At 29.5% G+C, this 26,394-nt stretch overlaps 2 protein-coding genes and 1 pseudogene across 2 annotated transcripts in view; all 3 read right to left on the bottom strand.

Annotated features, from left to right (window-relative positions):
* Nucleotides 1–13,532: 13,532 nt before the first annotated feature.
* On the bottom strand, nucleotides 13,533–16,465 carry LOC129292361 (G-type lectin S-receptor-like serine/threonine-protein kinase LECRK3). Its single transcript, XM_054929926.1, is given in 2 exon segments — nucleotides 13,533–14,718; nucleotides 15,187–16,465. Coding segments are annotated over 2 exon segments (2,409 nt in total). The 3' UTR covers nucleotides 13,533–13,588.
* Nucleotides 16,466–23,200: 6,735 nt separating this feature from the next.
* LOC129292360 (NAD(P)H-quinone oxidoreductase subunit I, chloroplastic-like) lies at nucleotides 23,201–25,382 on the bottom strand (annotated as a pseudogene).
* A 379-nt stretch (nucleotides 25,383–25,761) lies between these two features.
* The window catches only part of LOC129293859 (NAD(P)H-quinone oxidoreductase subunit 1, chloroplastic-like), a 1,568-nt gene continuing 935 nt past the window's right edge, over nucleotides 25,762–26,394 (bottom strand). The window contains exon 1 of the mRNA XM_054931973.1: nucleotides 25,762–26,394. This exon is cut by the window's right edge and continues 935 nt beyond it. The gene's annotated coding sequence lies outside the window, so the exon portion shown is untranslated.

Below are 26,394 nucleotides of genomic sequence, written 5' to 3'. Positions count from 1 at the left end.
AAGCCTTAAACTTAGACAAATTGATCTTATGACTAAATGCTTTGCAAAAAGTAATCATGGTGTCAGGCAGGATACCACCTGTGCTCAAGAGGATTTTTCAAATTAGTTTGACGGGCTTCGATTTTTTTATATTTACCTTTCTAGTGATTAAATGCCCTAGCCTTTCCATGCATAAAACAAAGAGGTATGGGCTGAGGGGATCTCCTTGCTACTCTATGCGAAGGTGTGAAAGCCTCAATTTCCTCCTCATTCCATAAAATTTTCATGGTAACCAAAGGTATATATGTCATGATGATTTTGATGAAATCTTGTTAAAGCCTAATATTATAGAGGGTCTCTTGAAAAATTTCCAAACTAGCCTATTATATGTCTTTTCCATGTCTACTTTTATTGCCATAAAACCTTTATTCCCCATCTTATTTCACATCTTATGAATAGCCTCTTGTGCTATTATGACATTACCACATCCCTAGCATTCTATAATGAAGCTGCACTAATTAGGAGCAATAATTTTGTTCATCACACTTCTTAATTTGTTGGCAATGATCTTGGTAATAAATTTAAGACTAACATTATAGAGCAAGATTGGCCTAAACTCTTTAAGTGAGATTGGATGCTTAACTTTAGGGATTAGCACGATGTTTGTGTGGTTGATATCCTTGACCTTTAAGGGATTGAGAAACACCTCCTTAACAAGACCACATATTTTACCACCTACTGAATTCCATTGGATTTTGAAGAAATGTGCTTGTAAACTATTTCATCCTAAGGCCTTAATAACAACCATACTAAGCATAGCATTCTTAATCTCCACATTCATTATATCACCTTAAATATAAAGAAGTTTAGTGTCATTAAAAATAGGTAAGTCATTAGGCCAAAGAGTGTCTCTCTTTACATTCTGGTTGCTAGAGTAAAGATTTTTGTAGAACCTACGAGCCAACCTTTTGAGATGTTCTTTATCTAAAGTATAATTCCTCAACTCATCTTGTAAGGCCTCAATATTACTTCTCTTACGTTTTACTATAGTAATGGCATGAAAATACTTAGTTTTCTTATCATTCTATTATAACCATTTGTACCTAGAGTTTTGGTACCAAATCATTTCCTCTTATGCCAACAATTTTTGATAATCTTGCCACAGGCATTTCTCAAGCCTATATAGCCTATGATGATTGCAAGATTGATGTGTCTTGTCAATGCCTTCAATTCTATTAAGAGTCTGATGTTTCTTTTTTGGTATGCTACCAACATGTTTTTCATTCCACTCAAAGGCAACTTTATTGAAATTATTAGAACCATCAATCCAATCTCTATTATCCCAAGCTGACTTTACTATATCCAAAAACCCATCTTTAAGAGCCCAAGTTGCTCAGTACATAAATCTTTTCTATCTCATACTAGCCATAGAGTATGTATTGGTAGAGACAACTAATAATTTGTGGCTTGATCTATACTTGAGAGAATGAAAGACCTTAAAGACTGGAGGCAATTCTTCCCACTTGAGGTTAAATGAGGTCCTTTTAATCATTCTTTAACCTCTTTTTTTTTCAAGTGAAATGATCCCCTACAAAAGGCATTTCTATGAGATTAAAGTCAACAATACAATTATGAAATTGAGATATAGGTTATAGTAGAGGGGGTACACCTTTAGATTTATCCAAGGGATTCAAATAAGAGTTGAAATCTCCAATTACTAACCATGTTTTCTAACTTAAGTCTCTCTTAAGAGAAACTCGAGTATTCCAAAGCTCTTTGCATTTATTTGCTTATATTTCACTATACACATAAGTGATAACAAAGGTCTCAAGAGATGGAAGTTTAGTGATTTTACAGAGAAGAATTTAAGTAGGGGAGCCAAGATAATCAACCAATAACACACTAGCATTCTAGAGAATCCAGATCTCCTTAAATACCTCATGGCTTCAACCTTTAACCAATGATCAAACCCCAATTTTTTCACAACCTTGTTTGCTTGAAGTCCACTAATATGAGGTTCAATTAAGCAAAGAACATCAATGTGATAGGTATTAACCATATTATGAATGATAATAGAGGAAGAACAACTTATAGCACCGTGATAATTTCATGAAGCAACAATCATTAAACAATAGGTAGTGATAACTCATAACATTGATCTTAAACCAAAGGTTCATGGCATAGTTCCATTGGCATCTTCTCTAGAGAGGTTTCCAAAACCACTTCTTGAGAAATAACATCCTCTTCCATCTGTATCTCCAATATGACACTAATATTTGGTGGTTTTAATGATAGATTGCCATTGCCATGCTAAAGGTTAATTTGATTACAGTGAAGTGAGTAGAGAGCAAGATAAGGGTTGTTTTGAATCTTGTATGGAGATGGATTAGTGGCTAACTTGTCCTCAATTGGGTTGAGTATCACTAATTCTATGTGGTTTATTTTATCATAATGACCACAAGGCTCCTTTTCTTATTCCTTGTGCTTAGGCTTTAATCCGATCTAGAAGGCTTAGAGAGTTTAGTATTTAGGCCTTTCCCTTCCCACAAAGATGGGTTATTTTCACTAATATTACTTCTCATATGTTTGATATTCTCTTTTCCTGTGGGGTGATAATTAACCCTCAACTTACCTTGATCTTTTTTTCGCATCCTATTATTCAAGGCCAATTTTTGTATATTTGACTGAGATATTTGCTCCTTTTTCATGTAACTTAACTGCTCCATACCTTTTACTACCACTAACTCAATATCCCCATTTATGTTAAAGTTTTGTTTGTTTGATGGTTCTCCCTCTTAGCCTCCTCTTCCACACTAGACAAGACCTAGAACTAAGAGGCAGAAGTGAATTGTTCTACTTTTCAACCAACCTCACTACTCCTATTCTAAGCATATTTCATCCTTTTTGCCGACTCCTATCTCTAGTTACAAGGAATGACAAAGTTAGAGGCAAGCATCTATGATCCATGCCTTCTAGATGGTGTTGAAACTTTAGTTGCTAGATGTTTTTATGACAATGTAAAACTTGAATCACCATTTTGATTCTCCTAGCTTTGCTTGTGTTTATGATAATTAAACTAATGATAATTTTCTTGACGATGCCCATACCTACCATAGGAAAAGCAAATCACATTTAGACCTTTATATATAATGTTGATAACAATATCACCATTATAATGTGTTGTACCAACTTCTTCTGTAAGTTTAGTTCAATATAAATCCATGCATATCATCCCCTTTCAACCTGGTCTGTGGCTGCATTCAAATTTGCTAATACATACATGCCCACTTTCAAAGTTTTGCTTATCCTTTCACCTAGTCGGGCAATGAAATTTTTATTGTAGTAATGCATGGGTATATTGGGAATCTAAATCCATGTAGCAATTCTAGCCAAATTTGGTAGGGATTAAAATAACAAGCCCAACATTTCACTAAGATACAATGCCTTTTTGACTATTTAAGGACCCTGCTACAATACTTTTCTATAATGTAACATCTCATTTTCTAGGTTTTTAAAGCACACAACAAAATATTTTTTAGGTAAGTCAATGAGTTTAAAGCTCATTGTGCCCCATAAACAATCTAGATAATTTTTCAGTTTAAAGACATTGAACCTTTTCCTTATCACTTTGATGATCAAAGCTCGGTACCATGGTTTACACCACTCATTGAACTCTTCTAAAGTGATAGGTACTTCTAGATAAAACTCTTTCATTTATTTAATCTCTTTAGAAGCTATTTGCAGATCCTACCATATCTCTTCACCATCCAAAATAAGATCTTCATCCTCAACAATCTCCCTACCATTGGCAACACCATTAAATCCTAACAGAGAATCTATATAAGATGTTTGTTTTGTCTCACTTTTGAGCTTATTCTCGCAACACTCATCCCCATCATGATGCATAGTAGTTTCCTTATTGTTCCTTATGTCGTCCAACATTTTTTCATCCATGTCTATCTCCATGATAAAAGGATGAGGTTCCTCTATTAGCTTCTTCTTTTTAGACTCCAACAAGAGGTCATCCTTTGGCCAGTTAGGAGGCATCTTTTAAGCACCCTGGTTGTCCATGAAAGAGGGAGAGAAACTGATGGCACAAATTTCAAGAGTGCAAAGTCAAAACCTAACTCACAGTCAAAATGCTAATGTTATTTTTTATCCACGAAAAAAGCCAAAAATACAATTTTCATTAACCATTATCTTATAAACTTAATTGATATTAATTTTCTTATAGAGTACTTATTGCAATTTTATTGGTCATTTTTTGTAAATTTTAAGTTTTTTTTAATTTTTTGATTAATTAATAATTAAAGTTAACTTTTAAAGACGCCCAATACACCATTTTTAAATATTGAAGGGTGAAATTGTACCACATAAAAATTTATAATATCATATGCTCCTAAGCGAATAGTTAAAGGGCAAAATTGCCCTTTAACCCTTACTTTTATAAAGAATACTTTAAATAATGCTAATGATATTTGTTTAATTGAAGGATTAAAACATTTTTTATTATTTTCAAAATTATTTTTAAAAAAAATATTTTGGGTTGGGCTAAATCCAGCCCAAACATTTGAGAATCAGGATGGCCTAAACTTTACATCAAGCGGAAGTCCCAAGCTTGTGTGATTGCACCTTGCTAGATGCTGAAGGGTCAGTAGGTAAATGGGAGTAGGTTCTCTCCTGCTCCTCCCCATCCTGCCCTCACAACGGCAAGTGGGTAATAATCTAAAAAAAAAAAAAAACTGTTAAAATTAGGCGAGAATCCTGCTTTGTAGGTAAATTTATATTGCAAGGAATCGGTCATCCACGAGAATTTATTTTGTAGGGAGATTAGTTGATAAAATGGCAAGAAATTAGTTGTAGAGTAGTTTTGCTTATTCAAAGAACTAGAAGAAAATGGCATCCTTGTGGGTCAATCATGATTGGTGCCCATTAATTGATGTATAATTATTTATTTTTATTTTTTAAATAGAATATTATGATGTGCTAATGTATAATTGGTCATTATTATATTATATGATTAATGTACGATGAGATCCTACGACTAAAATGCAAAAAAAAAAAAATTATTTTCAATACATTTTTTACGAGTAATTTGTAATATCATTTGCGCATATGCTACTGAATAATTTTAACTATTTTTATTTTTCTATAACAAATTCATAGCTTTTTTTTTTATTTTGATACCTATGCTTAACTTTAATTAATTTAACTTGATTGAATCCGCCTTTTCGTTTTTCTTATGTGTGAAATCAATATTTGAATTCTGTCCTATGGTACAAACATATATATGGTATCAGAATATTCAATTTTTTCACAGCAATTAATGAGGTTCCGTGGCATGCCTTCTAGAAATCCTATGTAAACAACTAAAAATGTACACCGCCCAAGTTTTCTCTTTGAACCCGTTTGTTCCTTTCCTTTAACTCTTCATAAGTGAAACTTGAGATTCATGTGTTTGACTTTGATGTTACTTGAACATGAGTTCTTTGAACTTTGAGTTAAAAGTGCAAATATATTCTTGAGTTTTTTCACGAGGCACACTTAATATCATAAAATTTTAGAAAGTGTAATATCTATTTCAATCTTTCAAAAATAGAGTAATATCGTCTAATTTTAATATATGCATGTGTTTGACCATTAGTTGACCTAATGGTGTTTAGGTGGCATGCTTTTGTGGCATTCATCATTTTTTTTTTTCCTTACTTGAATTAAACTATGACCATCTGGCAATATTCAAAGCATAAAAGGAAGACCAAGTGCCCAAGCCCACTGACATCTCAAATTCCATAGAAAACTTTAGCGTTGGCCATGTTTTTCGGCTCTGAGCAACAATCGAAGGATCAGTGCTGGAGAATTCTTGAAGCAAAGAGGGCAGCCCAGAAGTCAAAGAAGCCTGTAACCTTCATCCATATCCCTCCATTTTCATCCTCGAAAAAGGAAAAGAAAAATTAGGAGGAAAAACTCCTCAAAATAAAAAAAAATTAAAAAACTATTTTGGAATGTTTTTCTTCCTAATTTTCTCTCTCTCTCTCTCTCTATTTTTTAAATTTTCTTCTCATTTTTCCTTTAATCCAAACTAAATTTTAGGATTATTGTTGCCAAGTCGATATGCAACCAAACAAGCTGCTGCTAACATTGAGTTTAAGAAAAGTGAACTTCTTAAAAGCGCGGAACCAATGATAAGGGGTAAAATTGAAAAAAAAATTAAATAATTTAATTTTTTCTTACTCTTATGGTCTTATTTATGAGAAAGAAAGAGAAAAAAAATTAATCATATTTATAAGGTGTTTACCTATTTTCAATACTTCTCTTTACATTTTTTTTTATTAAATATTTTAAATAAAAATACTAGTAATGAGATTTAAAAATATTTATTAAAAAAAAGGTAAAAATTTATTAAATTTTAAGATAAAATTAATAAAATTTAAAATTTTTTTTAATTCTGATAACTTATTAAAAATAATTTATAAATAGAATTGAAGAAAATATATTAAAAAAAAAACTAAGTTTTACGCACCATGAGATGTACCCCTCCGACGAGCATTTATTCATTTTGTTGGGAGAAGATATAAGTCAAACAAAGATTCAAAGAATGCACGGAACACAGGAAACAAGTTTCGATATTTCAAAGAACCATAATAAAGATGGCACCCTTGTGGGCCAATCACGCCCATTAATTTCCTAGAAGCAGGATGCATGTGGGCGTATAAATCAGTATTTGAATTTAAATTTAAATTCGAGTCAAATATCTTATTTGTTTATATAAAAATATATGAATTTAAATTTAATCAAACAAAATTCATGTCTTATTATAATTTTTCTTATAGTTTCAATTTTTTTATTATCATAGTTATATTATATTAATGTGTGATGAAAGATAAAAGATAAAAGTATAACTTGTTCTTATTTATTAATCCTTTTTTGATGAATAAAAAACATATTAACATTGTTCTAATGTCATTTGATCAACCAAGCTATATTTAGGCGGCAAAATGGTATCTTTCGGTCTCATCAAAGGTTTGTTCTCATTTAACCCAAAAAAAAAAAAAACATATACTCTGTAGGGTTCCAAGGGAGGAATTTTAATAAGGAGAGGAGAGGAGAGGAGAGGAGGGAAAACAATTATATATGGACAACTATAACCTTATCATATTAAATTTTTTTATGATTTTAATACTTTTTTATTTTAATAATACAATATTAAAAATAAAGTTAATCTTCTAACAGATTACCCAAAAAAAAAAAGATAATATTCTAACATGCACTTTCAAAGAAATATTTTTTAAAACATTAAAGTTAAACATTTTAAATTTATATTATCCACAGTATATCTAGATAGTCAATTAAATTTTTAATATTAAATTTAAATTATTCATATTAAATTTGGACTGCCTAAATTAATGATCATATTTTTTAAAAATTTTATTATTTTTTATTATAATAAATATAAAATTAAAATATTAAATGTAGACCTCTCGTTGAAAGTGTTTCCCCATGGGAGATGCAGGTGAGAAAAGCCATATCTGTTTTATTTGGAGGGGGGCCTTTCTGGATTTTGAACATTTAATATGGGTATATTTTTCATAACATAACAAAATTATACCCTCCCCTATAGTCCCCAATTTTGGAGGAGGGAGAAAATATTCCCTCACCTCCATTTTCAATATCTAAATAAGAGGAGAAGAGCTAGGGGTGTTCACGGGACGAAATAAGATCGAGACACCCCTATCTCATGTCCCGTCCAAAAAAAAATATCAAGATCAAATTTTTGTCATGTGTCTCGTCCCATCTCGGAAGTCATCCTATCCCATTAGAAATCGAGACGAGACCAAGACAAGATCTAAATGTCCCATTGTCCCAATAAATTGGACAATGTTAGAGAAAAATTTAGATAATAACATTCATTAAAATTTTAAATCATATAATTTATTAAGTTTAAAATCAAAACAACACAAATATATAAATAACAAAAATTTAAAGTCAATTATTGAATTACATTAATCACAACTACATATTATGATAGTAATTATAAGTGATCTCTAGGCTATAAGAACAAAAACTGGAGGCAAACTAAGCATAACATTAAATCATTATTCTTCTACTTTAGTTGAAATGTGCTAAGCTAATTACTCTTTTGAAAATAAAGCAAAAAATAAGATATAAATAAAAGTTACTAAATAAATAGATATAAGAATAAGTTGTATTAGTATAATTAATATACTATAAAGAAAGCTATTGCTTTGTTTACTCTATGTCATTAAAATTATCAATATAAAAAAAACTTTAGTTTTATATAAGAATGTCAAGTATTGAAATTATAATAGATATAATTAATATAAGTATAAATTATATTAATATAATTAATATATTTAATGTATATTTTTAAAATAAAAAAATAATATACATATATATCATATTCGGGCCAGGACGAGACATCCTGATAGTAATCCCGTATTCCATCCCGTTTTGAATCTCTTTTTTGTCTCATCTTATAAAGTCCCATCTCGATTGTTTTTAAGCCAAGACAAGACCCGTTCTGATATGATCGAGATAATATTAGGCCAATTGAAATTGGTACAACCTGAACACCCCTAAGAAGAGCAAAATTTCTTCTCTCTCCTCAAACCAAACAAGGAATTAAAGAGCGAGAGAGGGGTCTCTCAACTTTTTTTTCCTCATTTGCCCTCCACTTCTCAATTATCACCATTTATTTTATTTTATTAACTTGTATTTTAAATACAAATTTACTGAATAATGATGATTGAGCAGTGGAGGGAAAAAAAAAAGAGAAAAGAAGTAAAGGGACTCTCTCCCCATAAAGCATCTTCCAAGCATATATTTGAAGGTATATATTAAACAACCTTATGTTCTAGTAGCCAATAACAACTCTCTAGTGGAATTATTGTGTAGATAGAACTAGAGCTGTCAATTAAGGCCGAGTCCGTCAGACCAACTCTTTTAAGCCTGAAAATAACTACAGCTGGGCCACTATTTTAGAAGAAAAAATGATAATTTAGGCTTAAAAGGATCAGCCTTTTTAAACCCGAAAATAAAAGGGTCGGCCCTTTAGGGTCAGGGCTGACCCTTTTCAGCCCTTTTATTATTTTTTAAAATTATAATATAAAAAAATAAAAGATTAAATATATAACTCAAAGAAATAAACATATTAAATGCATTCATCCATCCTTCATTTATTTATTATGATTTAGCTGATAATATTAGCTAAGTCTAATTTTTATTAGTATTAACTTTAATATTGTCATTTGATATTATACCTAAATATTTTAGTTTTATTTATTGTTGTGGTGTAAATTAATTTAAATTTATTTTCTTAAACTTAATTTTATGTATAATAACTTTTTTATGATTATAAATATATTTTTTATAATTTTAAATTAAAAAAATAAAAAAATAGGGCCGAGGCCCTGACGGCTGGCCCTTTAACCTTAAGGGCTAGGGCCAAGCCTTGTAAAAAGGAACCCTTACATATAATCAGGCTTATTAGGGCCAGCCCGTTTAGGCCTTAGCCCTTCAAGGGCCGGCCCTAATTAATAGCTCTAGACAAAACATTTAATGATATTAATATACTAATTATATATTTCCATTTCCATTATTTATAATCTATGTAAAAATATAAGATTAAAGGACAGTATTATCTTTCAAGTATCCAAGTAGGAACTATTATCCTAAAACCTTTTGTGGTGTAATGTTCTCCTTTAACAATTAAAAATAATATAAAGTTACTCTTACTATTAATAAATATTAACTTAAACTGTTATTTGATTAAAAATTATATAAAATGACCTAAAAATTACAAACATATATCTTATAAGAAATTTAATATTGATTAAGTCTCATAAATTACAAACAAATGCCAAGAGACCAATGTTATTCATTACAATGTAAAAAACAAAATATGATCTTAACCAAACACTTTGACAAGTTACCACATGATTGTTGGATCATCATTATGTGCAACAATATCATTAATTAATTAAAAAATGATATAATTTTAATAATATCCTATTAAAAATTAACACTTTAATGTTTAATAATTTGTACTGGTGTTATTACGAGCAATGATAATCTGATGATCACAGATCACCTAATAATTTGTCAAAGCAGTTGATCGAAATGGCATTTTGGTCTTTTATATGGATATAAAATATCATTAGTTTTTAAAAATTTATTTGTAATTTAAGGGACCTAATCAATATTAGTTTTCTTATAGAGCCTTTAATGTAATTTTTATGTCCTTGACTATAATTTTTTAAGTCAACTAATAATCAAACTTAACTTATTTAATAACGAGGTTAAATTGCTTTGTTTTCAAATGTTGAAGAAGAATATTATACTACAAAAATGTTTAGGATACTAGTTGAGGGGCAAAAATACTTTTCAATCCTCAAAATATATAACTTGATTGGTTGAAATTACAAAGCTGAAACACTTTTTTGTAATAAAAATGAATTACCAATTCAAAAGAGATTACAAGCTTTCAAAGTTCCTACAAATCTCTTTCGTCATTCATCACTTCTTGTGGAAGAGGTGGGAGATAATTAAAAATATACAAATTATTATCTAACTTACGAAAAAACCTAGCCAACTGGTTAGCATATAAAAATTGCATTCTCTAACGTGGCCCGTTTAGATAACTTTCATTTAAGCACTTTCTAAAAAAGCAAAAATACTAAATGCATTTGAAGGCAGATTTTGACAATGTAAATATGATTAGCTCTTGAAGCTCACATTTGGTTATTAGGCATTAATGAGAGATTTTTTTTTTGGTATGCATTAATGGGAGAGTTAATCGTGGATCTAATTTTCATTTGACCATATCACCCCTTCTCGCGAGTTTTCGCCTTCCTGTTTCTTTTTGTTAATTAGTTGAGCGGAGCATAAAGAGATGGAAAGAACATGTACTTCAACCAATCGTAGTCTGGTTTTACTTACTTTATCAAAAAAAAAAAAAAAAGCAGAGAGAGAGAGAGAGATGGAAAGAAACATATGGGAGGTGAGATGGGGATAGAATGGGCAATAAACATAATTATCAACACGATTTTCGCGACCCAAAATTATCCATGTAAAATATTAATAAATATGTAATGGACATAGTTTATTGGTAAAAAAAAAAAGTCAATAAATCAATTTATTTCTTGAAGCTGGTGTTAAGGAGAATGATAATTAAGAACACGGAAAAACAGTAATATACAACAACATGTTTATTGTTGAATTTTTTAGATTTATAATCCAAATTTCTATATTCATAACTTATCACATCTCATTATGGTCCTATTTATAAGATACCTTTTAAAAATTATTTTTGATCCAAAAAGTAAAAATATTTTAATAATTAAATTTTTATTTATTTTTTCGTGAAAGTATTTAATATAGTTGTTTCATTATTTAAAATCAATGATAAAAATAAAAATATATCATTCTTTATAATATAAAAATTTTTTTTAATATCTGTAAAATGATTAAAAATATTTTATAATTAAAATAAAAAAGGTTATATTTTATAATAAATGTCTTTTATCAAAATACCTTTTGACCAACGTAAACTAAACCGACACTAAATAAGAGACATAACATCAAGGACAAAGACCGAAGACATAACATTATGGCATCTTCAGCAATGTCTTTCAAAGGGCATGATTATATATTTCGGGCAACATTATCTTGCTAGAAGAACTTTCAAAACTACTACTTCATTACTCAATTTTTTTATCTCAAATTATAAAATATTTTTAAAAAAATTTAACGTTTTAAAATATAAAATATTTTGAGAAAAATAAAATTTTATTAATAATATTTTTTCAATATTACACTTCCCATATATTCTTTTTTTTCAATATTCTTTCATAAAAGGAGTATTAAATAAAGAATATTTTTAAAAATTTATATTTTTATTTTAAAAAAGTAAGGTTGTAAAGTGTATTTAATAAGCTTTATTATATTTAAGATTTTATTTGAAAGAATCCAATAATTAAGACGGAGGGAGTACAATATAAGTTATTTTTTAAAAATTTTACTTGATCTAAAATATAGGGGCATTAGATAAGCGTTATATATTTTTTTCTACTCAAGGGCACAATTTGAAAAGATGTGAAAATTTTAAAAAAAATTTAGATTTTGACCAACTTCTTTTTACAAATATAAATTAATTAATGATGATTTATATTATGGTTTTGAGGAAGTATATATGAAAGAATGCTGTTGGAGCAATTACCCATTTGAAATCATACATATAAAGGACTCGTGTGTAGAGCGGTGGATGAGAGTCAAGTTGTTTAAGCTATCTATCTTGGCCTTGTAATTTTTGAGTTATGGGCTTAAAAAAAAACAGGATTTTCACAAAAAAAGAACTTTTAAACCCATCTCTAATAAGTCCTTCAAAACTATTTTCTTCTCCCAGAGCTTGGACTAGCTCTTTTTAGGCCCTATAATTCTCTCTCTTTTTTTAAAAAAATTGTTTGATTGAAATTGGTAACATTACAAAATAATATGGTCAAAATTGTTTGGTTTATTTTCATTTTTGAATTAATATATAAAAATGATATAAATTTTTATGATATTTTCTCCCTTAAAAAATATAAGGATTGAATGTTAAAAAATATAAGACATTTTTAGTATTTTAAGATGTAAACATTATATTTTTTAAAAAAAAATACCCATAGTAAATAAGTTATTTTATATTTACTTTAAAGTGAAACACTCTATTGAATAGAGTTAAATTTGAAAAGATAATATTAGTTTAAAAATAATTAATTATTTTATTATAAGTAAAATTTAATTAAAAATATCTTATATTTTTTTTGAATGGAGGGAGTATGTATTAACATAATTAAAATTTAAATAAAAAATTTTAAAAAAAAAGTTACGTAGGCTTTCAAACTCGGCCTGGGCCTTATCAACAAAAGCTGAACTTGAAAAACACTATCAATGAAAGATATGGAAGCTCATAAGCTTAAGTTCCTAAGGATCAAACTCATAAGAACTGAATTTATAAGAATTGGGCTAGCTATATTGACAATTCTACTAATATGTAATAATTCTACTTATAAAGTTGAAATTATTACATACTCTCGGATTTTTGTGATGAAGGATGCCTAATATAATGAGAAATTACTCCAGGTAAAAAATAAATAAGAAGAACAAGTTATACTTTAATTTCAATTTTTTAGTCTAGTATTATGATTCTCACTTCATAGTCTCCTTTATACATTTACTAGGCAAATGATTTAACGTCTCAAGTCATTAATTTTGTTGAAAAATAAGATACCTTTATGATTTTACCTGTATTTAAATGAAAAAATTTTAAATTCATGTTACATTTTCTCTCATATGGTAAATAACTTTAGATGGGGGTAATGTTGAAAAAAATTAATCAATATTGTATCAGGTGATTTATAATAAGAACCATCTATCTCCTTAAAATCAAGAGGGAGTACATGTTGACAACTCTATTATTCTCATTTTCCATGAAATCAATCAAGTCAAAAACAATAATTTATCAGGTACCACAATATCATGAACATGGGCTCCTAAAAGATAATCGAAGTCGACAGACACCTTTTTTTTTTTTTTTTTTTGGGTTTGAAGCTTACCCTGAACTTGTAAAGGATGATAGATCAGGAGGATTTGGCACATCCACGAATCCTTCAAGCATCTGTACAACTTGCTTCATAGTGGGTCTTTGTGATGGATCATGTTGAATGCACCAAATACTAATCTTCACATACTTTTCTACCCTCTTCATATCAATCTGAGCTTCCCCATCATCTTCCACTAGCTCTTCAAACCTCCTATAGTGAAAGCAATCACATGCCCAATCTACTAGCACTATCTTATTCTCATCTTCAACATTACTGTCATAATTCTTTCTGCAACAAATAAGCTCCAGTAACATAACTCCAAAGCTGTGAACATCCACCTTTATGGTGATTGGCTTGTTTTTGAACCACTCAGCTGCAACATACCCTTTAGTTCCTCTTATTGCTGTTGTAGTTGCGGTCTGGTCAATCTTCAAGAGCTTTGCTAAACCAAAGTCTGAAATTTTAGCTGTGTGAGCGTCATCAAGCAAGACATTTTGAGGTTTGATATCACAGTGTATGATTTGACTGTGGCACTCTTCATGCAAGTACAAGAGCCCCTTAGCTGTTCCTATTGCAATTTGCACTCTTTGATGCCAAGTTGGCTTTTGACCTTTGAAAAGGAAGCTTGCTAAAGTTCCCTTACTCATGAATTCATACACAAGTAGCCTGTGATCTCCATCATTGCAGAATCCCAAAAGTTGCACCAGATTTCTATGGTGTGTTCGACCAATGGCACTCATTTCTGCTTCAAATTCTTGGTCACTTCCTTTTACCATGTTCAATTTTTTCACAGCAATGTGATTTCCTGGTATGTCTGGAAGAAAACCTTTGTAAACAATAGAAAATGCACCATGACCAAGTTCTTCTGTGAACCCATTCGTTCCTTTCCTAAGTTCTTCATAAGTGAAACTTCTGAGGTTCATGGTTGATGTGAATTGGACAGCTTGATCTTTAGGATTATTGTATCCAACTCTATATGCAACCACACAAGCTGCTACTAATAAAAGCAAGTTTAAGAAAACTGAACTACTTAAAAGTGTGGAACCTACAATAATCAATGTGGATTGATCATTCTTTCTATCAATATCATCGGGACTCAAAGTAGCATTATCCTTTCTTATTTTGATCAAAGCCTTGCCTGTTGAAAATATGTCAATAATTAAACAAAAATAATCAGAGTTAAGTTTAATGAGCAAACCTACAAATCCATTATTTTGGAAACAAATATAAACGCAGGAATCTCGATTAATTCAAGAGCAAGTAGATTCACAACTTACTAGACTCCTTTAATCTCTAAAAAGTAGAGAGAAATATGAGACTGTGTGGAAGATGGTGTGATGTTGAAAGGATGGAAAGTATGGTTATAAAGTGAATATAATTAATTATCAATATTTAACTTATCAAATCCTCTTGACCCAGTCAACTAAAAGTTAAGAAAAATAACTCACAACTAAAGGGTTATAGGTTAGGCTCTTACCTAAAGGATTGACTTGTATAGTCTACCTATCACAATCCACACAAGATTACAAAGAACCAATTAATCCATTCTAGACTCCATAACTAATTAATGCAAATCCATGATTTATTTAAGATGTTCCAACATTACCTCCAACAGAAGGATCCACTCTTCCATTAGAGAGAGGTTGCTTCTTCTTCCAGCAATCTCTATCTCTAAAGATAACAACAGAACAGAAGCAATCTTTCAAGCATGCTTATCTGCACCAATCCTCGCTCACAGATTCAAAGTGTTCATAGTCAGACAATCGCCAGTCCGTATCAGGCATCTCCTTGAAATCAAACAGATTTGTTTCTTCTAAAGAAGTACTTTGATCACAACTCTGTGAAACAAAGTCTTGTTTGCAACCTCTCATCACATCACTTGGATCAATGAAGCTGTAACCAGATGGATAATAGCAACTTTTATTGGTCCCATCTAATCTACAATAGCTATTGAAACCACAAGCTCCACTTCGTGAATTTTCACGAACACTTGAGCAAATATCCGGAGGTTTGAATGTCAAAGTTGACCAAGCTATCGGCATTCCAGCACTAGATCTTCCATCCTTGGGGTAGATATAGTGCCTAAAGACTCCATCATAATCAAGAATAGCTCTCTGGTAGAAATCTTGTGTAGATGGAGCATTTGAGGATATTGTACTCGCTATACTTCCATTATTATCTGCACGTAAGAATATATAGCCTGATAGATTGAACACCAAAGAGAAGCTTGAACCAAAAACTTGAGTACTCCAATATGCAAAATTTACATCATCCAGTGGAAAACGAGTTGTGTAAAGCACAAGATTCCCATCAGTTTGTAATCTAAGCTGAAATCTTCCTGTGGAATAGTTAGTAGCCAAATAGCGTGCAACAAGTTGAGCAGGTTGATTCAGAGCCTGTCCTGGTAAGATTGTGTCAGTTGGATGATCAAAGGTCTGCCATAGATTCTGAGAGTTTTGTCCAATCAACACAAAGTTGCCAGAATCAAGCATGGCTGCATGAGAAACTCCATTTCTTGATGAAGGGATAGCATCTGGAATCTGCTTACCATTAGCATCAACAAGTTGGAACAAACCAGATGAGGTTAGCTCAAGTTTAGCACCCTTAGGAGCAAGATTTTGTCTGTTGGATGACCAGACAATAGTTCTTTCTGGTATTTTGTTAAACCAGATGGCAAGCAAGAATCCATCTTCGTTGATTTGTTGGAAGCCAAATGCAAAGTCACCAGACGGTGAAGTGAAGAAAGAGTCGTCGTCTTCCCCAGCAGTTAGGGCAGTGCCTAGAGTGATGTTCTTGGAAGTTTGAGAGACCACAAAAGAGAAAGAAAGAAAGGCAGATAATAATAAGAGGGACAAGAAAATTGGATTTAGCTGCAAAAACGCCATTGGATCTTTGATGCATATTAAATGTCTGTGTTTTGATGAACGTGAGTGACGTAAGTGCTTCTTAATATAAGCATCGCGAGTTCTTGGGTTTAATTACCATGGAATATGGGGTGGTGGCGTGAAGAATGTGCATGAGAAAAGTCAAGCAATTATTAATTAATTTATATTTGAAATTTCTTGGAAAGTCAAATGATATTTAAATCATCTCCATCTGTAATCATCAACTCGCGTTGAAAAGTAATCTGGCAACCATTCACTTCTTTGACAAATTTGTGCAAGATCTAACAACCATTGAAAAGTAATACATGACATTCTTTACTTCAACATTATAAGGTAGTTTGTTTCCTCCTTTTATAAAACGCCTCCAATTATTTTATTGAAATTAAGAAGACATAGTTAAGTTATTAATTTTATTTGAAAATATAATAAATTTTTAATTTTATCTATTTGAAAATATAATAAATTTTTAATTTTATCCCTATTTTTTTATCTCTATTTAAATGAAAAATTTTAAAATTTATGTTACATTCTTTTTCATAGTTAATAAGTTTAAATAAGGGTAATATTATTAAGAAAAAAATCCTTCTAAAAGGTTCCTAGCTATTATAGGAACTGGAGGCAGTATATCTCTAATGAGGTAATTAATTGTATTTAATATTACATATTCTTTTCCTATTTACCTTGGTTTAATATGGTGTTTCAATAATTTATTAATTACATCTCTAATTAAAAATATTTAAAAAACATTATTAACTGCAAACCCAAAATGTCTTATAATTCTTATTGTCATGCTTTTTTTAAAAAAATATATATCTTATGATAATGAATGGTAGCAGCATAAACTTTAGATTTTTCGAAAGGATTGCGACACGTATTTAACTTGGGTGCTCATTGCTCTCATGTGTTGCTCATCGGGATGATAGAATTTGGATCGTCCAAATTGTTATTTAGACAATCCAAATTTAAAATTTTTATTTTTTATTTTAATTTTTTATTTATTAAAATAAAATTATAAAAATTATAAAATATTATATAAATATATTTCTCATTAATCTGGACAGATTTAATTTGGAGTCTCAAATTTAATATTAACAATTTTGATAATTTTTATAAATTAACTGTCCAGATTTACATTAGACAGTCCAAATTTAAAATTTCTAATTTCTAATCTTTTAAAAAAAATTCTAAAAATTTCTCATCAGGAGATTATTTTTATTTTTAATATTTTATTTATCAAAATAAAAATTATAAAAAAATTAATATTAAATCTGAACTGTCCAAAATACATATAAATAGTCAATTTATGAAAAAAAATTAATATTAAAATGTAATCATTCATATTAAATATGTAATATCCAGATTAATTGTGAACATATTTATTTAAAAATTTTATAAATTCTTATTTTAATAAATATAAAATATAAATTAAAAAATTTGGACCATTTAAATTAACCTAAATTTTTTTATTCAAGAAACGGTGCTCATCGTGTGCTATACACTGAAGACAGACTCATATATATATATATATATATATATGAGTCATAATAATTGGCAAATGATTACAATCTAATGTAAAAAATAGTAATGATGGAAAACTTTATTTCCGCCAAAAGTGAATTTAATTAAGATTGAAAAACGGAGAACAGAAACATGGCTGGCAGAATATCAACGAAGGAGCTCTAAAAATATTGAATATCTGGTAAGGTCAAACAAATAAATATTAATAAATTGATAAAAAAAAATAAAGTACTTGTCAAATATACATTTCTTTCAGGGATACTTTATTGATATTCTTTTAATATGAATGAGTATGTAAGTATCTTGCTAGCCATAGGTTTTAGCACTAATACAAGACTATTACTAATTAAACACAAATTTAAATTCAGTAACTGTACTTAATATAAACACTGAGTGTCTTTACCATTTGAGTTGTTAAAATACAAATCAACGGTTCAAATAAATTTATTTATTCATTAATCTTAAATGAGATATAAATTAATAACCATTAATTTAAATTTTAATAATTCAAATGGTGTAGATATTTAGTATTTAAATTAGATACAGTCACTAAATTTAAATTTATAATTATATACCAAGAGCATTCATTTTTGAAGGGAGAAAGAAGTTCAGCAAGGACGGCAGAGAATCCTAAGAAAAATGGCAACGTTGCCTGTCATAATTAATCATGCCATAAATTTGATGGAAGTATGCGTATGTCGCGCGCGCGCGCGTGTTTTTTTTAAAATCATATTTAAAAATTATTTAAATAAATTATTTATAAATAAGAACTAATAATAAATTTCATCTAAAAAATAATTTATATTTTTATTTTAATAACAATTCATCTCGTATTAATCATTGTCTGTAAATAATTATTTTTAAGTGATCTTTAAATGTAATTTTCTTTTTTTTTTTTTTTTTTTGTCAGGTGTTACGTGCATTTGCTAAAATTTTAAAAATAGCCCCCCTGCACACACACATATATAATGGTATCTTAAATATGAGTGTTATATAAAAGAAAAGCAATCTCATATGCAATGGTTTTTTTATGTTAAAAGAACAAATTAACTTATAAATTATAAATCTAGAATAGTTAAAATTAACTATTACTAACAGTAGTCGTTAGGGAGTTAAATTGCACCTTTTTTTAAAAGTTAAATGAAAATATTACGTTAAAAATGAATTTAAGAGTCTAAATATTTTTGGCTTTGTAACTTAGGGGGCTAATTTGTCATTTTACTTTTTTATTATAAAAATGAATGGGTTATATACTCTCAACATCTCAAAATATACTTGTTTTTATTTGATATTAACAAAGTTTAATTTTATCTAATTACTAAATATACAATGATATTTAAACAGAAAATGATTTTTTGCCATAAGAAAAATATGTATTGAATACAAGATCTACTGTATTTAATAGTTGATCATCATTATTTTGTTGATATGTTTAATATAATCATAAATTATGAATTAAATAATAAAATAAGTGAGCAAGCAACGAAGCTTTTAAAGTTAAAGAAATTCTTGTATAGACCACAAATATCACCACATCCATATTTTATTAAATAAAATTATATGAGTTTAATCAAATAAATATTATAAAATAAGTAAGCAAGCAGCAAAACTTTTAAAATCAGAAAAATTCTTGAATAGATCTTAAGTACCACCTCATCTGAATTCTATTTAATAAAATTATATCAGTTTAATAAAATAAATTTTTATGTATCATTATTTTTAATGACTTTTTTTAAAAAAATAGAACACTTTTTTTTAATTTTTCACATTTTTTCTCTCCCCTCATATGATGACAACAGAAAGAAAAAATGCAAACAATTAAAACAATTTAAATTGATATAAATAAGGGATAACATATAAGATTAAATTTATTTGACATGACATATTTTTATTAAATTAAATAGTATATAAATAACGTGTTATATTAGATTCATGCAAGAATTTCTTGGCTTTAAATCATTCATTACTGCTCTACCAGGAACATATGCAATCTTGTTGAAAAATTTTACTCGAAATATGACACTTCTTTTCCTTCTTATAGAAATTATTACATGTCTCAATTTATTCAACAATTGGATCGTTGGAGTTATCGTATTATTAGTTTAGGTTTTATCTTTTTAACCATAGGTATTCTTTCGGGAGCAGTATGGGCTAATGAGGCCTGGGGATCATATTGGAATTGGGATCCAAAGGAAACTTGGGCGTTTATTACTTGGACCATATTCGCGATTTATTTACATACTAGAAAAAAGAAAAGATTGGAAGGTGTAAATTCTTCAATAGTGGCCTCTATGGGATTTCTTATAATTTGGATATGTTATTTTGGGATCAACCTATTAGGAATAGGACTACATAGTTATGGTTCATTTACATCTAATTGAATTAAAATGAGTTGAGTAAAGGGCCTGACAAATACAAACTTAATAAGTATATTAATATTATGATAAGCATATTAATATTATTAATTAATAAAAAAATAGAAGAAAATAAGTAAAATGAATTTTATTTTAATAAAATAAAATAGATATCGATTAAGTAAAAGTCTAAGCAAACTTCGCATAAACCAAACCGTCGAGAACCCTTTAAATCAAGTAATGTAGTGATTCAAGGGGTTCTCACAAACACCAAATGTATCCGGTTACAATTCAAATTCATTTTTTTTAAGTTAATCTAGAGAAGAAAAAAGATTTTTTTCATTGTACAATGAACACTATTAAAAAAAATAGGATTTTTTGCTCTCTTTGATTTTCTGGTTTTAGTCATTTATTCATGAAAACTATCTATAAAAAATTAGATAGAATAGCTTCTACCTTGTCAACTGATAATGAGAAAATGAAATCCGGATAAATACCAATACCTATTACCGGTATAAGGATAGAAATCGAAATAAATAACTCTCGGGGCCCAGAATCAAAAAAGAAAGAGTTTGGTTTATTAAAAAACTTGTATCCATAGAACATCTGGCGTAACATAGATAATGAATAAATAGGAGTTAATATCCTTCCAATTACCATTACAAAAGTGATTAGTATTTTTGTCATTAAAAGATATTTTTGACTGGTAATTATTCCAAAAAAAACTATCAATTCTGCAACAAAATCGCTCATGCCTGGCAATGCAAGAGAAGCCATCGATAAGATACTGAAAACCGTGAATATTTTTGGCATTGGAATAGCCATTCCGCCCATTTCGTCGAGATAATAAAGACGTATTCTATCATAACTCGTTCCTGCCAAGAAAAAAAGCGCAGCACCAATAAATCCATGAGAAATTATTTGTAAAATTTCTCCGTTGAGTCCCGTATCGCTTATAGAACAAATTCCTATAATTATGAAACCCATATGAGATACGGAGGAATAAGCTATTCTTTTTTTTAAATTACGTTGACCAAGAGATGTTGAAGCTGCATAGATTATTTGAATTGCGCCTAATAGAATTAACCAGGGGGAAAATAGAGAATGAGCATGGGGTAATAATTCCATATTAATTCGAACCAATCCATATGCTCCCATTTTTAATAAGATTCCGGCTAAAAGCATACAAGTACTGTAATGTGCCTCTCCGTGGGTGTCTGGTAACCATGTATGTAAGGGTATAATCGGTGATTTGACAGCAAAAGCAATAAGAAATCCAATATAGAATATTATTTCCAGTGCCACAAGATACGATTGATTAGCTGATGTTTCAAAATTTAACGTTGGTTCATTCGAACCATATAAACCGATACCGAGAACTCCCATTAATAAAAAAATGGAACTTCCTGCAGTATACAAAATAAACTTTGTAGCTGAATACAAACGTTTTTTTCCACCCCACATGGATAAAAGTAGATAAACAGGAATTAATTCTAATTCCCACATGATGAAAGAAAGTAAAATGTCTCGAGAAGAAAATGATCCTATTTGACCGCTATACATTGTTAACATCAGGAAATGGAATAATCGGGATTCCCGAGTAACCGGTTGAGCCGCTAAAGTAGCTAAAGTGGTGATAAATCCCGTCAGTAAAATAGGGCCCATAGAGAGTCCATCTATTCCGAATCTCCAGTAAAAATCAAAAAATTGGATCCATTTATAATTCTCCGTCAATTGGATTAATGGGTCGTCCAATTGGAAATGATAACAGAATGCATAGGTTGTTATAAGGAGATTCATTAAGCATATAAAAATAGTATATCACCTAATTACCTTATTTCCTCTATGGGGAAATAAGAAGATTAAGGAACCCACGGATATTGGGAAAACTACAACTATTGTTAACCAAGGAAAAAAATTCGTGGTAAAAATAAGATACACTTGGGCCAGAAAAACCCGTGCTCAAAATGGAAAAAAATCTTTTCCATTTTGAGCATGGGTTTTTGTCAGTAAAAAAATGGTATTCATATGTGGTTTTTTGAAACGTATCAATAAGCTAGACCCATGCTTCGAGTTGTTTCATGCCATAAATAAACTCGAACACTCAAGAAATCTGTTGGACAGGTGGATTCACACCTCTTACAACCAACACAGTCCTTTGTTCTTGGAGCAGAAGCTATTTGCTTAGCTTTACATCCGTCCCAAGGTATCATTTCTAATACATCTGTGGGGCAGGCTCGGACACATTGAGTACATCCTATACATGTATCATAAATCTTTACTGAATGTGACATTGGCTCTATTTATTTTTGAATATCAGCAATTTTTGATCTAGTAAACTTGTAAATGAATCATATATTTCGACACCAGATGAATCAATGATTTACCAGAATTTTTCTAATCAATCTACCTCTGGATCAATTCATAAGACAGGGCCAAGATACTTTGATTTCTTATGTTTTCGTAAAGATGATCGTACGTTATCATACATGCGAATTTGAATTGATAAATATTCAAATTTCAATATTCGAAATTCAAATTTTTTCTGATTAATACTATTTATTCAACAAATTCGATTGATTGATACGAGTTGATTTTCTATTACGATAAATTGACGAAACAATAGCCGGTCCAATAGCTGCTTCAGCGACTGCAATAGCTATAACAAAAATGGAAAAAAATCTCCTTTTAATTGGCGACTATCAAAAAAATCAGAAAAAGTTACGAAATTTATATTAACCGCATTCAGTATAAGTTCAAGACACATAAAGGCTCTAACCATATTTCGGCTTGTGATCAATCCATAGATACCGATAGAAAATAAATAGGCACTCAAAACAAGTACATGTTCAAGCATCATTGACCAACTCCTTATCAATTTCGATTCATTTCAATATGAACAACACTTCAACAGATTCGATTGACTAGAGAATATAACAAGTACAGACTAAAAGAAGATATTTGTAATAAGTGGAATAAGAAAATTCTTTTAAACATAAACAATCTTTCACTTTCCCATTCACATGTAAAATTCAAAGGAAATGGAGATAAAATAAATACAACAAAATGGAATTTAGATTGATATTACTAGTTCTATTCTTACTGGCGAGCCACAACAATTACACCTATCAAAGCAGCTAAAAGAATTATTGAAATGAGTTCAAATGGAAGAAAAAAATCTGTTGATAAATGAATTCCAATTTGTTGACTATTATTTATCAAATCTTGCTCTATAATCTGATTTGATCTTGTAGTCCAAATAATCCCGTACCATGATGTATCTGGAATAGTAGTTATTAGTGAAACAAAAATACTTGTACAAACCACCAAAGCAACTCCATCCCCAATGGTCCAAAGATGAAAATCTTGGTAATATTCTGAACCATTTATGAACATCACAGCAAATATGATTAAAACGTTTATAGCTCCTACGTAAATAAGTAGCTGTGCTGCAGCTACAAAATGGGAGTTTGATAAAATATAGAATAAAGATATACAAACAAGAGCCAATCCCAACGAAAAGGCAGAAAAAATTGGGTTGGTAAATAATACTACTCCTAGACTTCTTAATACAAGACCTGAGCCCAGAAAGATTAAAAGAAAATCATGTATCGGTTCAGGTAAATCCATTAGATGTAAAATAAAAGATAAATAAATTGAAATTTCATGACCTTATTGATACGACCAGGAAAAAATTTGATATACTAAATTCCTAATTGAATTAAATCCTAAGGAGTGTGAATTCATCTAGGTACAATTAGAGGACTAATCTAATTCTTTATACGAACGAGTAGTTCGAAACTATAAACTATATTAATAAAATCATATAAATCTTTTAAATAAATAAAGAATTTTATTTGAATTGAATTGTTCGAATTGTATAATCGTCAATTACTGACATTGGTAAACGGCCCAAAGCAATTTGATTATAATTCAATTCGTGACGATCATAAGTCGAAAGTTCATATTCTTCAGTCATTGATAAACAATTTGTTGGACAATACTCAACGCAGTTACCATAAAATATACAGATCCCGAAATCAATACTGTAATTAAGCAATCGTTTCTTTTGAATATCAGTTTCCAGTTTCTAATCAACAACGGGTAGATCTATAGGACATACACAAACACATACTTCACAAGCAATGCACTTATCAAATTCAAAATGAATTCGACCGCAGAAACGTTCCGATGTTATTAATTTTTCATAAGGATATTGAATAGTTACAGGTAAACGATTTGCGTGGGCTAAGGTAATCATGAAACTTTAACCAATGTACCTTGCAGCTCGTACTGTTTGTTGACCATAATTCATGAACCCAGTTACCATAAGGAACATATCGTGAATATCTATGAATATTTTTGTTTTATTTCTTTCTCTTGTTTGAGACAAGTTATGAATATAGAATATCAATCTTTTATAGTGAAAACAGTCGAAACGAAGTTGTTAATAATAGATTACCCAAAGAAATAGGTAAAAGAAATTTCCATCCATGATTTAATAATTGATCCATTCTTAACCTAGGCAAAGTCCATCTTGTTGTGATAGAAAGGAACAAGAACAAATAAGTTTTAGCTAATGTAATAAAGATACCAATTGTAGTTCCAAAAACTCCACATGTTTTATTTATTTCAAAAAGCTCAGAAACAAATATGTACGGAATATAGATATTCCAACCGCCCAAGTAAAGAACTGTTACAAATAATGAAGAAACTAATAAGTTTAAATAGGAAGCAACGTAAAATAAACCAAATTTGATACCCGAATATTCGGTTTGATAACCTGCTACTAATTCTTCTTCTGCTTCTGGTAAATCAAAAGGTAATCTTTCACATTTCGCTAGGGAAGAAATTAGAAAAATGAGGAAACCTATAGGTTGACACCATAAATTCCATCCCCAAAAACCATATTTTGATTGCGCGTCAACTATATCAACTGTACTTAAACTGTTAGATAATCCTAGTCGGTGATAATATTACTGTTCCCATCGCTATTACAGAACCGTACATGAGATTTTCACCTCATACGGCTCCTCGAAGGCCATAAATAAATCTAAGGGACTGGGCTGGTTATTTATCTTGATATATCCCTAGGATAGATAGGATTCAAATCCATTGGACGGTCCTGAATTAGACCAATTGAATTCTGTCTGTTATAATAATAAATACAAAAAGGTACTTCTGAATTGATCTCATCCCTTAATAATTTGAATTTGTTGAGTAATAATTGAATTCTTCAATTCAATAAAATACTTCTTTAGAATTCTCAATAACCCGTCATTTTCGATTACGTAAAAAAATTAGACACTAGTTTATGAATTATGACATAAATTGTATTTCCATAAATATGGATATAAGAAAGAATCTAAAGGGATCCCTCTTTTTTTAATTGTATTCTATTCTTTTTGTATTTTTTCGTTCCTATTCTTCTTTTTTTTATGTGCAAAACAAAAAGGGACTTAAAAAAAATTAAAGAATTATTTCATTTCTGATAGTTATTTATTTAATCAGTGGATAGGAGCATACTCTGGATCGGAATTGTGGGGAGTACTGCCTGATTTTTTCTACCAACTTAAAGCCCCAATTTGTATTCTTTTTATATTATGCAGAAATGCTCTTTTGGAGAATTTACATAATCTCCATTACTAATCCTTTGTGTATCTTGGTGTTTCTAACCATCCACGTATTTTTTAGCAATTTCCCCTTATGGTAATACATCTATGGTAATTCATACAAACGATAGTGAAAACTCAATAAGGTTGGTCTTTGGAGCCCGCTTCAAAACAGGATGATTAATTAACCAATTTTGGGGTAAACGCTTTCTTCCGCTTATCATTTTTTTTTCCACTTAATTCTTATACATAGAAAATGAGACTCAATATTTTTACTACGGATTCAAATGAAATTCAAATCATAGTATATTAATTCTATATATTAATAATTAGAATTAATATTAAGAATTTTAAATAATTTTCTATTAATTTAGATTAATATTCAATATTTTATTATATTCTTAAATATTATATATTAAAAAATATCTATTTTTTTATTTTATTA

The sequence above is a fragment of the Prosopis cineraria genome, unplaced genomic scaffold (assembly GCF_029017545.1).
Source record: "Prosopis cineraria cultivar Desert tree isolate PC_DT_omini unplaced genomic scaffold, ASM2901754v1 PC14, whole genome shotgun sequence".
Classification (NCBI taxonomy): domain Eukaryota; kingdom Viridiplantae; phylum Streptophyta; class Magnoliopsida; order Fabales; family Fabaceae; genus Prosopis; species Prosopis cineraria.
Note: the sequence above shows the minus strand (reverse complement) of the source record. Positions and strands in the feature narration are given on the sequence as shown.